General features: G+C 37.5%; 1 protein-coding gene across 7 annotated transcripts in view; it reads right to left on the bottom strand.

Moving 5' to 3' along the window:
- The window catches only part of SLC39A12 (solute carrier family 39 member 12), an 84333-nt gene that overhangs the window by 26496 nt on the left and 41445 nt on the right, over positions 1-16392 (bottom strand). For 5 of the 7 annotated variants that reach the window (XM_070800895.1, XM_070800892.1, XM_070800893.1 and 2 more), the window contains 5 exons: positions 13166-13318; positions 9906-10016; positions 7268-7334; positions 2738-2896; positions 796-983 (listed from right to left, as the gene is read on the bottom strand). In XM_070800895.1, the coding sequence (XP_070656996.1) occupies positions 796-983; positions 2738-2896; positions 7268-7334; positions 9906-10016; positions 13166-13318 (678 nt within the window). The remainder of the gene's footprint in view (positions 1-795; positions 984-2737; positions 2897-7267; positions 7335-9905; positions 10017-13165; positions 13319-16392) is intronic. The other 2 variants (XM_019972766.2, XM_070800896.1) reach the window with 2 other exon arrangements.

Genomic DNA, 16392 nt, shown 5'->3' with positions numbered 1-16392 from the left:
ATTATGACTCTCAAGACATGTAAGTTGTAAGCAAGTCTAATAGAAGGTGACCTTAAAAAACAGGTTTATCTTGTAGAGATTAGAATTTTAGAGGCAAGAATGTGAAATTTCCCAGGTTCAATTCCTTCATAAGATTACAGAGGATGAAAAATGATGATTGAATTAAACATTGGTGTCAGCAAGAACTTCTTCAGGAAAAATGTATTGCAAATTTAGAGATGCAATACATAATAATCTTTCTCATTTCACCAGCATGATAGTGCTTTAGCAATTAAAACTTCAATCATTTTTTAAAAAATAGGGTTGTTTCATTAAGCCAAACAGTTCTTAACTTAATGACAAAGTCAGCTGAAATATTGGGTTGGCCAAGATGTCGGTACGGGAAAACCCAAACAAACTTTTTTTAGCCAACCCAATATTTGCTAATGTATAAACAAAATGGCTGGGTATTTAAAAAAACTTTTTGTTCTTTAGTTGGAAGTTTAGGCATCTTCTACAGATGCAAAGCTGGAGCAGAATGAACTGATGTTGCCTTTTGGAGAATTAGAAAGGTTTCATTCATTCCACTTAAATTGACTTAAAGAATGTCAGTATTTTCTGAATCTCAAATTATATTTCTTCTGCCTGCTTACTTTTTTTGGTTTACACAGAATACTTTTTTAGTCCTTTATGTTGTTATCTATAGTCTTCTTCTATAAGAATCAAGTTTCACCCTTGATCCTTCCATTTTGTCTTTTTCTCTGTTTTACATTTTTAGTGTTTGGAAAAACAAAACAGAAAAACCACAAACCTTACCATTTCCACCAAGGATAAATATAAGAACATCCCGGCAGTAACTGTTAAGATCCAGTTTTGAATACATGGATCCGTTGATACTGAGAGGCCAATATATAGTCCTATGAAGGCAGTTAAAGCACTTATAAAATTCATCAGGATGGCAATCTTAACCGGAAGTCCAGAGCTTAGAAGCACAGCAAAGTCTCCTGAAATTTAAGAGAAAAGAAAACAGAATTATCATTTAACCAATGATGCCTTTGTTCGAGTCCTGTGCTATTTTATTATGAAACCTGTTTTAAATTTCAGCAATTGGGGTTGATTTTATAAGTAAAATTGAATGGTTAAAAAAACACTTTCCTATATTTCTTAAGAATTTATAGCACAACTCTTTATACTTTAGGAAGCTGCATTTCAAAAGTTCTATTCCTTTTACTGTTCCAGGAGGTAGTATATACAGAGAGAAGTGTGACATACTCTTTACTTCCTAATGTCCTAAGACATTTTCAACTTAGACAAATGCAAAATAAAGGACTTGCTACCCTGGGATTTCTAAATCTTTTTAGCTGGAAACTTGCCAGGCAAAATCCCAAGGTAGTAAACATTATGTGGGTTTTTCTTTTTCTTTTAACTTATGCAGGACCTTTTGTGGGGAAAGAGAAAATGATGACTTAATAGGAGATTTTTAAATTATTGCAAAAATTGGTTAGGAAAACACATTTTTCCTTTAGAAAATGTTTTACTGCCTCAGTGACTAGAGAAAAATGACCTTATTCTCTCCACACTTTTCCTCCAAAAGAAGGATGATCTTTTAATCTGAGAGGCTCTATTTCTTAGTTTTGGGGAATTAAGAAGAAGATGAAATTCAATAAAGACACATAATGAATAAAAATATTAAAAAGAATGTATATATGTGTATAGTTGAGTCACTGTGCTGTACAACGGAAATGAACACAATATTATAAATCAACTGTACTTCAATAATTAAACAAATAAGAGGCAGCCTGGGAACTCAGTTTTCCTAGTTCTATTGCATAATTAATCTTATGAACAGCTCTTAAGACATCCTTGTTGGCCTATCACAGACTGTCACCCACCTCTATTGGTTTTTATCACAGTAGTCAAAACAAGACCAGACATGGCTCCCAGACCATAAGTTTTGATGGATTCAGGAAGGACCTTGGATAAACTCCTTAGAGAGGAATAGTCAGTGATGATCAGTGACAGGACTTTGGGCAACAGACACAGAACCCAAGAGGTCAGGGGTGGCCCAAGTGGACAATATAAACATGAAAGTGAGATGAGAAAGTGACTACCAAGAAGAGCCCTCTCTCAAGGGCACACGTGTATCTGGAACCAGGCTCTCCTCTTTCTGGACCTCTTTCAGAAATGTCTACTCCATCTCTTCTTGGTTTCTGGGAGGCAGGATTTTAATTACACGGGTTATTAAGATTATCCAGAAAGAGAGTCTTTTGTGCATCTGCTACCACATGCCTGTCATTTCAATGTTACGCTTGGCTTTAGACATTTTGTATAAATCAGGTTGATGAAACCATGGTTTGGCTTTCATTTAAATGTTATTTTATCTCATTGGCCTGTTTGCTAACATAATGGATCCAATTCCCCTCTTAATGTTTTCCCCACATTTCATATGCAAATTTGGAAGTTTTTGCTGATATTCTTCAAAAGGAGGTTTCTCTGAAAGTCTCTCTGCTATAGAGAATTCTCCAGAATCCAAAAAGAGTCACTTCTGGCTCCAAGAAATATAAAGGAGCTTAATTGAATTCTATCTCGAGGTACAGGAATTTTCTTCCTTCTTCTCTGCTTTTGATGGTTTAAATAAATTATGAATGGGAAGTATTCATCTTTCAATTATGTGTTGGAAAAAGAAGGCTAGTAAATCATGGCAGGAAATATATTAGGATTTTCTCAACAAGGAGGCAGTGATTCTACTCTGACTTACCCATTTCATGGGGAATTTCATGACACAAGATAGCAATGGTCGTGGTCACTCCCGCCTCGGATGAAGATGAGAAGGCTGCTCCTATTACTAGGCCATCTGCAAAATTATGCAGGCTGTCCCCAACCAGAATCATTATTGCTAGCAAGCTAATGGTTTTGCCTAAAGAACAAAATAAAGGTGTGAGAAGTATTAACAGAGCACAACACAGTTCATGAAATCCTTCGATTACAACCAATTTTCCCTTCCATCCTTGACATTCTTAAATCGCATCAGATTAAGTAACTCTACTTTGTTTCAGCTTTCAAAATAAGTCAGGACTAGAGATGCAATATGGCACTCTTGCAGGTATGGTCGCTGCTTTTCTAATGCATTCAAGTAATTAGGAAATAAACTATATTTGCTCTTCTATCTCCCTACTCAGGTGTGCCAAAAGAAGAAAATAAAAGTAATACTGCGATAACTTTTCAAAATACGTTCAATGACCTTTCCACATAAATCTTTTGTAAAGCATTTTTAAATAATTTAAGACCTTCTGGGCAGAATGTCGTTAAAATGGAGTCTATTTTCCAAAACTGGCCCCTGAATCAGACTGTTCCTCGTGTCAATCTGCTGGAGTCAACTGTTAACCTCATGCCCCTCTGTGATCATCCCCCTTTCTGGTTGGTGCTAAGAACCCCCCACTGCCCCTTCACTCCCTAAATGTGACTGTGATAGAACCGCTGCCAACACTTGTGATTCCAAAGTTAGCTTTGGAATGTTTTGTCTTTCAGAAAAATAATTCAGCACTAGATCACTCCAGTACTCTTGCCTGGAAAATCTCATGGACAGAGGAGCCTGGTAGGCTGCAGTCCATAGGGTCGCTAAGAGTCAGACCTGACTGAGCGACTTCACTTTCACTTTTCACTTTCATGCATTGGAGAAGGAAATGGCAACCCACTCCAGTGTTCTTGCCTGGAGAATCTCAGGGACGGGGGAGCCTGGTGGGCTGCCGTCTATGGGGTCGCACAGAGTCGGACACGACTGAAGCGACTTAGCAGCAGTAGACCAACTAGATGCCCAATAAAGTAGAGAGAAGCTGTCTTCTTGGGATTCTATTATATCGTATACATTATCTGATTAAGGAGACAGCCAAAGAAATAAACCGGACCATATGGATTTAATTAATGAAATAATTAGATCATTAATTCGGCTCAAGTTTTTAACAGACAGAATTTCTGCTTTCAGAAACCTGAAATTGTATATTACTATTTGGGGTGGAAGCATTAACAAGTACAAAAAGTACTTCAGGGATAAACACATATCATGACAGTGAACTACCTAGGTATACTACTTGATAAGAAGAGTCATTAAAATCAATTGCTGTAGTCTAAAAATTAATTAGTCAGTTGATATAAATTGTGTGACAGGTTTGAGGGGTTGCTATTGTTACTATTAGAACCGCACACAATATTCTAACAATTGGACACCCATAAAAATAGGGAGAAATCATCTCATTTCTGTTATTGGATCTGAGGTGGTGGAGGGACTATATTATAATATGATTTGTTATTTTATTGGGGGAATATGATGTAACATTTCATAGCCCACACTGTGAAAAAAAGAACTTCAGTAAACAGCATACTAGCCCAGACAACTGGCCAGGAGGTAAGTGCACTGACTGTGTTGTAAAGACATCCCAAGTATTTCACTTTTCAAAATCATTCTTTATTTAGAATCATCTCTGTGAGACTCAGTTCTATCGTTCTTGTGGTTTCATAATCCATTTTCTTCCTTAGTAAAAACGAGAAGATTTTAGGCAAAGGTCAGAAAAATACAGAATAAATATCAAATTACTGAATTAGAGAGAGTTGTTATTGGCATTGCCTGGAAGCTCTCTGAACCTAATAATGCAAACAGGTCACTTGAGCTGTTCCTGCCAATATTCAGAAGTAAAGCTTTTCTTTGTGGAAAAAAAAAGAAAAGCAATCGAAAGTAGTGCATTTGACAATGTTGTAGCATACAAATAAATTGTGATTCCCAATTTCTGTGCATATGCCTACATACAGTTTTGATATTAATAGCATATATTCAGATGGAAAAATCTTTACCCAATTTATACTCTGCCAAGAAACAGTCCAACCTATTTTTGTAGCCTATTATTTTATTATCACTGATGTGGGGTTATAAATGTCAGATCATGACCATGTAACAAGCTACAGGCAAATATACATATTTGCATATAAGCTATAAGGAACACAATGTACATACTGGTTAAGACAATTGCAACATTATTCAATGGAAGATAAGACAAGCATGCATTGACAAGTCAATGTACTCACTATAGAACTATTGATAACATTCAATATTTTCCCTTTCCTAGGAATCTGGCAGTCATACTGAGTTCCACATTTCTGACTTATCAGAGGTTTTCCATGGTGATACATGGATTGGATATGGTATCATGTTGCTTTTTGTTTATTTAAATCAGACTGTGGATAGACCTTCACATCCTGAGCTCTACCAATGAGGTAATAAAAAACAAGGAATCAAATATTTGAAGTTAATTCAATATGTCCCTGGCAAAAATGGCGGTTGGGTAATCAAATTTGGATTTGTTCACTGTTCATTCTGTATGCCAAGCTTCATATCTGAAGTGGAAAGATATGAGGCCTACAAAACATTTGAATAAGACCGTCATTATTCCCTGAGCTAGCAACCAGTCTCTGCTCCTAATTTGACTAGGTGTGGCCTTTCCTCTTCCTTTTTTCCAAAAACAAATACAAAGAAATGTCTCTAATATAACTTCTAAGTGCCAGGCATTCTAAAATTTCTCCTGGAGCTAAAGCTTCGGGAGTTAAAAATATCACTAGAAGTGTCCTGAAAATAGAATTGGAAGGACTATGTAGTTATATATTTTGAATCACAGAAAGAACCTACAGGATTTAAAACATCAAACACATTCCAAATAGTGATTGTTACCATCATGTTCATTGCTCTTAGCATTTAAATCCTCAAACACATTGCAAACTAGGGATAAAGACCATTTCTAATTTTATTTCCTGGTGCATAGACAGTGCCTAAAACATCCATTTCTTGGATGGATGGATGAACGAATGAATGAATTTGAAAAAAATATAGGAATGCATGCCTGAAAGAATGATCACAAGGAAATTGTTGGTGCATTAGCATTCCTTAGTTCCTCAATGCTGTAGTCCTGGTCAGTGACTTACCCTCTCTAACGAGGGGTCTTTTCATTTGTATAAAATGAATATCAATTATTACTTCAGTAAAGTGTACGAGGATTAAATGAGATAATCCATGTCATGTGTTCAGCATTGTGCCTGGCATATAAGGACTCAATAAATAGCTTTCTTTCTTATTAGGTAACTTACTCTGGTAGAATGGGAGTAACTCACCATGACTATTTAACATTAAAATATTGAGAAGTATGTTTATAAAAGGGTAATATCAGATAGAAAAATGGGGCAACTGATAAAAACCAACATGGATCTTTTAAAAAAGGAGTTTTAAGAATTATTCAGAAGCATGAGCAAAAGGGAAACAAGTCCTATCCACAACTGGTAAATCAAATTCAGAAACAGGGGCATTCCTAGAAAGAAAAAGATTGGATGTAAATTATACAAACAAGTGAATTTTACCATAAGTTGTGAATAATGAACTGGCACTGATTTGAACTTCAATGTGCTAATAACTTCCCTGGTGGCTCAGACGGTAAAGTGTCTGTCTACAATGCGGGAGACCCGGGTTCGATCCCTGGGTTGGGAAGATCCCCTGGCGAAGGAAATGGCAATCCACTTCAGAACTATTGCCTGGAAAATCCCATAGACAGAGGAGCCTTGTAAGCTACAGTCCATGGGGTTGCAAAGAGTCGGACATGACTGAGTGACTTCACTATTCACTATGCTAATAACAGTATCATAAAGGAGATAAGACATTTGTGATGAATTATCAGTAGACTGTTATAGAAGACAAAAAACCAATCCTGATGCAGAACTTCATGGGAAGTGAAAGGTTCAAATCACCACATAAGCAGGATTTTAAAGGGGCCTTGATAACCACATAAGTATTTATACTAATTTAAGTTTCCGGAGGGCTTCCTAGGTGGCGCTAGTGGTAAAGAACCCATGTGCCAATGCAGGAGACAGGAGACATAAATTCAATCCCTAGGTTGGGAAGATGCCCTGGAGGAGGGCATGGCAACCCACTCCAGTATTCTTGCCTGGAGAATCCCATGGACAGAGGAGCCTGGCAGGCTACAGTCTACAGGGTTGCAAAGATAAGCAATGGGGGAAAACATTTTTAAAGAATGGAGTAAAGTTGATACTAATGGTAGTAATTTTCAAAGATAGGAATAGAAATGAGCCTTTATTTAAAATTTCATTGTAAAAGTTTTAATAATGAAATACATATCTACCTAATAGGAAATGGATATGGTTTTGACATATTTATTTCAAAGGAAATATAACCTTTTTTTTTTTTTTAACGGCACTTCCTATATTTAATGTTTGGATTTTTTAAATTGATACTCACATTTTCTGTTGGGGGTGTTCACACTAGGTATAGGGATTTCAGCTGCTTGTGCATCTTCTGGGCCTTTCTATTTTAAATTAAAAAAATAAAAGAGGAAAGATAAGCAATAGTCATCATTTTATCAAAAAACAAAACATCTGAGGAGTTATGTTGATTATCAGAAGACATTTTGATCCTCTGGAGTATATGAGAATTTCTAAATTTCATGGACAAACATAGAAGGTAGAGCCGAGACTCTGCAAGCTCGTTTTTTTCCACTATCACATTTAGATGAAAATAGCACTCTTACTTACATAGATCAGAGTCTTCCATAGAGAGCTAGTGGCTACCTAGGTCATCTGTAATTCACTCTTAAATTATGAAAGCATTTATGAAAGCCAAAAGCTGTAGGAAAAAATGATTCTTGACTCTTGACCAAAGTTGACCCTGTTCCTGTATGGCAGATCGTGGATCTAGAATTCATCTTCTGATCTTTAAGTGGATTGTGGACAAGAAGCCCTTGTAAACCCAATATTTCAATTCATTCATTGTAGCATACGATGCTGTTACTGTTGTTTTCCAGTCAGTAAAAAAGAAAATCTTACTCATTAATAAAGGAGATCCACAAACTTACTAAAACAATATATTTGAAAAGGTCTTTCATCCTTTCACATGGCAGGAAAGTGAGATTTTGAAATTGACTTCTAAGAGTTGAGATGATATGATTTCATTTCAGAGACTGACTCATTTTCGATTTCAGGAAAGTCACTTTCCCTCCCTAGGCTTCAGATTCTTATTCTGGCACGTGAAAAGAATACTGCATGTCTGCCTATGGAGCATTTTTAGAAGTATACTCACATTACCCAAAATTGTGGAAACTTCGAGACAAATCTCATGTGAGACAAGCATCTTCTTTAAAAAGTAAAACAGAGAAGGTAAACCTAACATTCAAATGTTAGAATAACAACAGTTATTCAAAAGATGTAATGATAGGCTAATTTTGGAGGATGGCTGAGAAGAGGGGCTCTGAAGGATTAAAGGAGGTAGACAGGACTCTTGCCTGAAACTGGTGGATCTAGACACAAAAGAAAAATATGTAGATTTTAAATTACATCATATGAAAAGCCTGATTATAATCAAGAGAGTCTATATTCTAATAAAAGACAGGAGTTCAAAAATTTATTCCAGGATTTTTTTCCCTCAAAAAGCTCTATATTGTCACACTATGTAAAGGAATTTACAGGCAAACATCCTTTGATGATTGGAAGGATTTGTGAGTTCCTCTCCTTCCTTAAAAAACAGGAAATTGGACCCATCAAACAATCCTAAAAGTTCATGTTATTCTATCTCTTTTTAGGTTGATCTTGCCGCTTAAAGAACAAAAGAAATGGTGAAATCTCTTATTAGTGAGATAGCACAGTCAAATTGTTCTAAACTCATTACGTTAGCATCAGAATTTTGCTTATTTGCATCTTGGGGCTCTGGACCCTTCATTCACACAGAAAGAATGAGGTTACCATTAAAGTGATTTAAAAACTAACCTCAGGGATTTCCCTGGCTGTCCAGTGGTTAGGACTCAGCACTTTCATTGCTGGGGCCTGGGTTTAATCTCTAGTCAGGGAATTAAGATCCTGCAAGCTGTTCAGTGCAGCCAAAAACAAAACAAAACAAAAAGTGTGATCTCAACTTGAAGTTATCTTCTTTCAAACCACATGTGACGTATATAAACACTAAACACAATAAGGCTTTTTAAAGATATTATTTTAAAGAAATGTTTTATGTTCACATCTCTGAATTGGCTGTAACTCTGGAATCTACTCCCAGACTTGTGTTTTGCCAGGTTAATGTCTCAGGAATAACTTCTCTTCACTCAGGAATCTACCCTTGAACTGTTACTCCCTCATTCAAGATCAGGGTTATGGGAGGCATGTTTTCCAACTGTGATATGCTTTCATTTTTTTCCTGTTCCTTTTCTTATGACTTTAAGAACTAGAATGAGAATATTGTTTTGAACTTGACTGGAGGTTGTGTTTTATTAATTTATTTTGAGTTGGAGGATAATTGATTTACAATTTTTTGTTGGTTTCTGTCATACATCAACATGAATCAGCCATAGGTATACATACGTCTCCTCCCTTTTGTTTTGAGAATTCACATGGAAGGAAGACCTTTGTCGTGAAAAACTCAGTGTAACAAAAGGGACTTAACTATGAGACATCTTCTTAGGCAGAAGCACTCTCTCCTACATCACAAAATGAATGCCCCACTCCTAAACGCTCTAATTCCTTGCTCAACATTTATTTGGCCTCATCTAGTCATGACTAAAGGATTACTCAGAATGGAGAAATCTCAAGGTCAGCTGGTTTATGAAAACTTGTAAACACAGTGATGAAGGATATGTATATTATGTCAATCTGATCCACATGTGTTTCAAAGAGGTGCAGATAGCAGTGACTTGAATCTATGGAAAATGCATTTACCCCTTGAAAACAGCCTTCAGGTGCTTGACAAGGTTTTCCAAATAGGATTTATCATGATCAAGAATAGGCAAATCAGGAGGGGATTCTACTTAGCTAGCCTACTGATTTTCATCTATTTATCAAGGAATAAAAGAAAGAAGGTAATCAAATCAGAAGAATACTTCAGATCAGTAACCTACCAACTGGATAGTTGAAGCAGATTTGCCTCTGCCTGACTGGTCACTTAATTCAGGGTTGAATGCAAGATGGCGGGAATGCGCCACATGCCCATTAACCAGTGACACGCCCTGCTGGATGAGGATGGTTTAAAATTAGTGCTGAAGCCAGAAGAACACAGATGCAGCCTTTGTCAATTCCATGGCTCTATTTAACATTTTGTTTACTGGCCAAGGAGGCAGATGACACAAAAAGATTACTCGGAGAATTTCATCAGGATAAATACTTGCTAAAATGGAAAAGCAGAGGACTGTGCTGAATATCATGCATATTTTCAGTGCTTGAAGAATGCAACCTCAAAACTTTTAGTCACGATTTACAAAGGTTGAACAGTGGTAGTTTTTATATTGTCACTTTTATTTCCCACAAAATTAAATAACAAGTTCCTTCTGATGGAGAATGATATCCAAAAGGATGATAACTGAAACTGTATTACACCCTATAACTACTAAATTAATATCTCCAGAAACACTTTCACCAATTAGAGTACATGTAGCTTCTAAAATATTCACATTCCTTTTTTTTTTTACAAAATATAATGCATCTTAAAATTACATTCTTAAAACTCATTTTAAGTTCCCTGACAAGTCCAAGAACAACCTGAAAAAAAAGCATAATTTTTAGATATTCAGAATTTACTTCACTCAGTTACATCTGGTTATATTTCTAATTATTACACATAAGTCAATATATTGGCTTTGTAAATTAATTTTCCAGTCCAAGAATGGTAGTCTCTTGTGTGTAAATGGGAATCTTTTAGTATTGTCTTTAGTGCTTAGTTAGATTAGAACTCCTTTTGTGGAGCTTAAACCCCTAAACTTTTAAAGTAAGGGTTAGGATTGAATCTGCCATTCCTAATCCCTGAATTGTTATAGCTAGCACTCTACTTGACCCCATGCCAAAGAACCACTTTGATTCATTAAAACAGAAATTATTTTACAGAATTTCATTTAAAATCTATTGTGAAAAGCTTCAAATATACAGAAAAGCTGAAAGAATTATGATGTCAACATTCAGACACTCACTACCTAAATCCCACCATCAACATTTTACACACGTATTTTATCATCCATCTATTTACCTACTGCCCTTTATCCATCCATAAACCTATTTTTGATGCATAAAATAGAAATTTTGAATAAATCTAGGAAAGATAAACAAAAAGTGCTGACTAATGTTTGCCCTAAGACAAGCATTTTACAGCTACATGAACAGGTCACCCTGCTTATTTAACTTATATGCAGAGTACATCATGAGAAACGCTGGACTAGAAGAAACACAAGCTGGAATCAAGATTGCTGGGAGAAATATCAATAACCTCAGATATGCAGATGACACCACCCTTATGGCAGAAAGTGAAGAGGAACTCAAAAGCCTCTTGAAAGTGAAAGAGGAGAGTGAAAAAATTGGCTTAAAGCTCAACATTCAGATAATGAAGATCATGGCATCTGGTCCCATCACTTCATGGGAAATCGATGGGGAAACAGTGGAAAGTGTCCGACTTTATTTTTTGGGGGCTCCAAAAATCGCTGCAGATGGTGATTGCAGCCATGAAATTAGAAGACGCTTACTCCTTGGAAGGAAAGTTATGACCAACCTAAATAGCATATTGAAAAGCAGAGACATTACTTTGCCAACAAAGGTCCGTCTAGTCAAGGCTATGGTTTTTCCAGTGGTCATATATGGATGTTAGAGTTGGACTGTGAAGAAGGCTGAGCGCCGAAGAATTGATGCTTTTGAACTGTGATGTTGGAGAAGACTCTTGAGAGTCCCTTGGACTGCAAGGAGATCCAACCAGTCCATTCTGAAGGAGATCAGCCCTGGGTGTTCTTTGAAAGGAATGATGCTAAAGCTGAAACTCCAGTACTTTGGCCACCTCATGCAAAGAGTTGACTCACTGGAAAAGACTCTGATGCTGGGAGGAATTGGGGGCAGGAGGAGAAGGGGACAACAGAGGATGAGATGGCTGGATGGCATCACTGACTCAATGGACATGAGTTTGAGTGAACTCCAGGAGTTGGTGATGGACAGGAAGGTCTGGCATGCTGTGATTCATGGGGTCGCAAAGAGTCGGACACGACTGAGTGACTGAACTGAACTGAACTGAACAGGTAGAAAGGGAATAAATAGAAAACCATGAAGATTGCAGAATTGCAGGACTTAGTAGGGAGTTTGTTTTAGTCTCCTGGAGTTTTTTTTGAAAGCATTTACCTTTTCGAAACATCCCACAAAACTGTTCACCTATTCTCTTATAGGATCATATATAAGAGCAAGAGGAAACAAAATCTATATAATAGCCACACTGCATCTTACATGTCATCATATATGTAGAAATTGATAAAAAAAAAAAAAAAAACAACGGGCACTATAAAAGCAATTACTCAAGCTGAAAAAAAAAATGAGTTACCACCATTTCCATTCCCGAGTTTCTTGTTTTCATAATTTTAAATGTCATCCCCTAGAGGAGGGCATGACAACCCACTCCAATATTCTTGCCTGAGAATCCCATGAACAGAGGAGCCTGGCAGGCTGCGGTCCATAGGGTTGCAAAGAATCACACACGACTGAAGCGACTTAGCATGCATACATGCAAGATAGAAAAAGGGCTTTGCAGATGACGCTAGTGGTAAAGAACCACCTGCCAATGCAGGAGATAAGAGACGTGGGTTTGATCTCTAGGTTGGGAAGATCCCCTGGAGGTGGGCATGGTCACCCACTCCAGTATTCTTGCCTTGAGAATCCCATGGACAGAGGAGTCTGGAAGGCTACAATCTATAGGGTTGCAAAAAGTTGGACACAACTGAAGCCACTTAGCACACACACAAGATAGAAAGTGATGTGTGGTTTTATGAATTTTCAAAATCTTTGTTTGCTTTTTGTTTTGAATTAGGAAAGATACCCAAACACAGATTTGTAGCTAGACCTTTAAACCCCCTCATTCTCAAATGTGAAATAGTCTATTTCTAAATTAGCCATGAAGGCCAAAAAACAGGTTATAACAAGCACAGTAATGGGCCAGCAACAGATGTTTGAAAAATTAATAATTATGCTTACAGGGATGCTGTCTGTCAGAATGATCTATGCATTCTAGAAATCAGAGCCTCACCCCTTAAACAGACAATCTCATGAAGATGCCAATTACTTTTGAACAAGTAGCTCTGAAATAAAAGACAAATATCATGAAGCTCTAAAGCAAAAAAGATAAATAAAATTTAAAATATACCTTGGCACCTGGTGATACAAGAAGAGTAAAACATTTTTCTATTAAGAAAAATCCATGGATGCCTCCAATTAATCCCAACAGTTTCCAAATATGCCCTTTGTTTTCATAGAAATGTCCAAACTCTGAGGTTTCCTGCATATGTAAACCAAGAATCTAAAAAGAAGAGACAGACAAATTTTGGTGACCTAAATGTAAATGAGTAGATCCATTGTTGAATACATTCAATTTCTGTTTTGGGGAACCCCACGACAACACCTGAAATCATTCACAGCCAGTTTACTTCTAGACGTATGAATCCTTCCACTATATGATTTCATTTCAGTTCAGTCGCTCAGTCGTGTCCGACTCTTTGCGACCCCATGAATCGCAGCACGCCAGACCTCCCTGTCCATCACCATCTCCTACTCAGGGTCAAATAAGATGTGAGAAAAGAAAACAGAGCTTTTGAATAACCTCTGCCAAAGAGCAGACTAAAGCCTAAGCTTATCTCAGCAAGTGTGGCTTTAATTTTCATACATTCTCAGTCCTTTAGCTGAATGTTTTTCAGTTCAATCTGTCCCTATTTGCACAACAATGCTTTATAACAAATCAATATTTTTTATTATCCAGAACAAATATAAAGATACATTTCATCCAGGGTTTATTCTCCCCATGCCTCATAGCAATTAAAGCTGTTAATCAATGTTCAAATAAGTAAGAAATCCACCTGAAAGATTTTTTCCATTGAGTATGCCCAGCAACATTGTCAGCTCCTTGGGACATAAAAGGATACCAGAAAAACATTAGGAATTTTCCTTGAGTTGACTCATCCCATTGGTTGACTCATCCCATTGGTTGACCTCATGACTTCTTGTGAGCAAGTAAATTATAATGTATCATATTCCCTTCATAGGAGAGGACAGTTTGGTAAACAATTCAGTGGTCTCCACATTTAAGATGTTACTGATCATTAAATTTAAAAAAGAATTTAACTGTGTATATGTTCATATCAATGTGTACAGATATTTATGTATGTATACATGTATATACATATGTGTACATGTGTGAGTATATGTATAGAACTCCGTGTACACATTGAGTATATGGACATCACTAAAAACAAACACATATTAGCCCACTTTTTTTTTAAAGAATTTTTTTTAATGTGGACAATTTTTAAAGTTTTTATTGAGTTTGTTACAATATTGCTTTACGTTTTGTTTTTTTGCCCATGAGGCATGTGGGATCTTAGCCTGCCAACTAGGGATCAAACCCTCACCCCCTGCACTGGAAGGTGAAGTCTTAACCACTGGACTGCCAGAGAAGTTTCCACATTTTCTTTTGGTAAAGACATTGAAGGACACTCCCCTAATATTTGTGATTACCATTATTTCACAAAACAAGGACACTGTAATGTCACAAAAGAAACAGGAAAACCTCAAAATTTCAGAATAAAATGTAGATCTTGAAGTAGAATCAACATAGCTAGTTAAAAGAGGAAATGATGCCAATAGGATTTTTCTCATTTCTATGCAGACCTTTAAACACTTGCCTTGGATCACATTCAGGAACCACTGATTTTTCTAGCTTTCTGCCACACTGGTACTGCGTCTGTCTTCCTCTTCTCGATAACTTCTGTCCTCTCTTTCTTCAAGTAAAGCAACTGCCTTCTAAGTAAAGCAACTGCCTTCTTAGCTATGTCTTCCTCTGTAATATATCCCCGTAGGGCCAGTTGACTGTCCCACCCAACCCACATCCACCCCTGCTGCCTTGGGCTCTGGGCTTTCCCACTGAGGGAGACCAGGGAAGTCTTAAGATCCTGTTGCTACTTCCCAGGATCCTGGGCTGTGAAGAGCTCTGCACCCACTACAGTGACATAGAAACAGGCTTCTGCCACTGCCTCAAGCCAATAAACCCTGAAATATTTCCAAAAAATTAGATTACCAGGGAGATTAAAACTAATAATGGTTTGTTTCGTATCTACAATGCTCACTTTGCAATTTTCAGAACATCTAATAATTTTTGAGCCTGTAACCAACAAGAGGGACCCTGGAGTAAAATGCCAGAGGATTATGGAAAGTTTTAAGATCTTAGGTTTTGTGAGAGGAGGGCAAATCATTTGCTCATCATGATCCATCATAAGAGATCTCAGAAGGAACAGATAACCTCATCTGAAGACCCTTTTCCCTGAACTCTTGCATCTCAGGTCCTAATCCTTCCATTTCTGACACATAAAGAGCCTCCAAAGACTTCAACAAAGAGCCAGTTGCAGGAGCTTGCCTGTTTCTTAAAGGAAATCTATAGCTCAGGGGTGAAGAATCCACCTGTCAACACAGGAGACATGGGCTTGATCCCTGGGTTGGGAATATATCCTAGAGAAGGACATGGTAACCCACTTTAGTATTCTTGTCTGGGAAATCCCAAGGACAGAGGACCTGGTGGGCTACAGTCCATGGGGTTGCAAAAGAGTTGGACACAACCTAGTGACTAAACAAACAACAAAACCAGACACTAATAGTTGGGCAAGAAAGAGAAATTCATTTTGATGGTTCAAATGAAGACAGTTCTAATGATGGTGCCATGACAGAGGTGTGGGCAGGGTCAAGGGCATGAATGAGGGATAATGAGACACCCCAGAGACTAGCAACCCCAGGAAACCATTACCACTCTTAAGGCTGAAAGGGCAAAGGTTGGAAATAATGTTACTGAACTTTAATGGGGGTGGAGCTAGGGACCCATGGGAGCTGCAATATTGCAGGTAATGAGCTGCTTCTAGAGACAGGGTCAGAGGGAGGGAGCAAGGAAGAAATACCGCTGCCATTCTCTTCTCCTACTTTGGGCTTTCTGTGGTGTCCCCACTGGGGGAACCCAAACAACAATCCAGCCTGCAGGGAGCTGAGGGGATACAGTCTTCTGGGGCAGAACACACAGCGGAGAAGAGCAGAGATTGGATGTGATGAGGTTGGGGGCCAGCAGAGAAAAACTAGTATATCTTATAGCCCAGTCATTTTTATTTAAAGATACTCACCCTTCATGAATTTTCCTTAATAGTGACAGGGACAGAATAAAGGGATAATGTAGGTGATTATATAGTTAGTTGTACTACAGGGGATTGAAAGTAGAAAAAATATGGGAGACCCTTATAAGTTAATGATTACTCAAGAGAGCAGGTTTGCTTAACCACAAAACCAAGCAGACTTGTTTAGCAACAAAAGCCCGCAACAGAAGCACAAGACATGCCCCCCAAA

This window comes from Bos indicus, chromosome 13, assembly GCF_029378745.1.
Source record: "Bos indicus isolate NIAB-ARS_2022 breed Sahiwal x Tharparkar chromosome 13, NIAB-ARS_B.indTharparkar_mat_pri_1.0, whole genome shotgun sequence".
In the NCBI taxonomy this organism is placed as follows: Eukaryota; Metazoa; Chordata; class Mammalia; order Artiodactyla; family Bovidae; genus Bos; species Bos indicus.
Note: the sequence above shows the minus strand (reverse complement) of the source record. Positions and strands in the feature narration are given on the sequence as shown.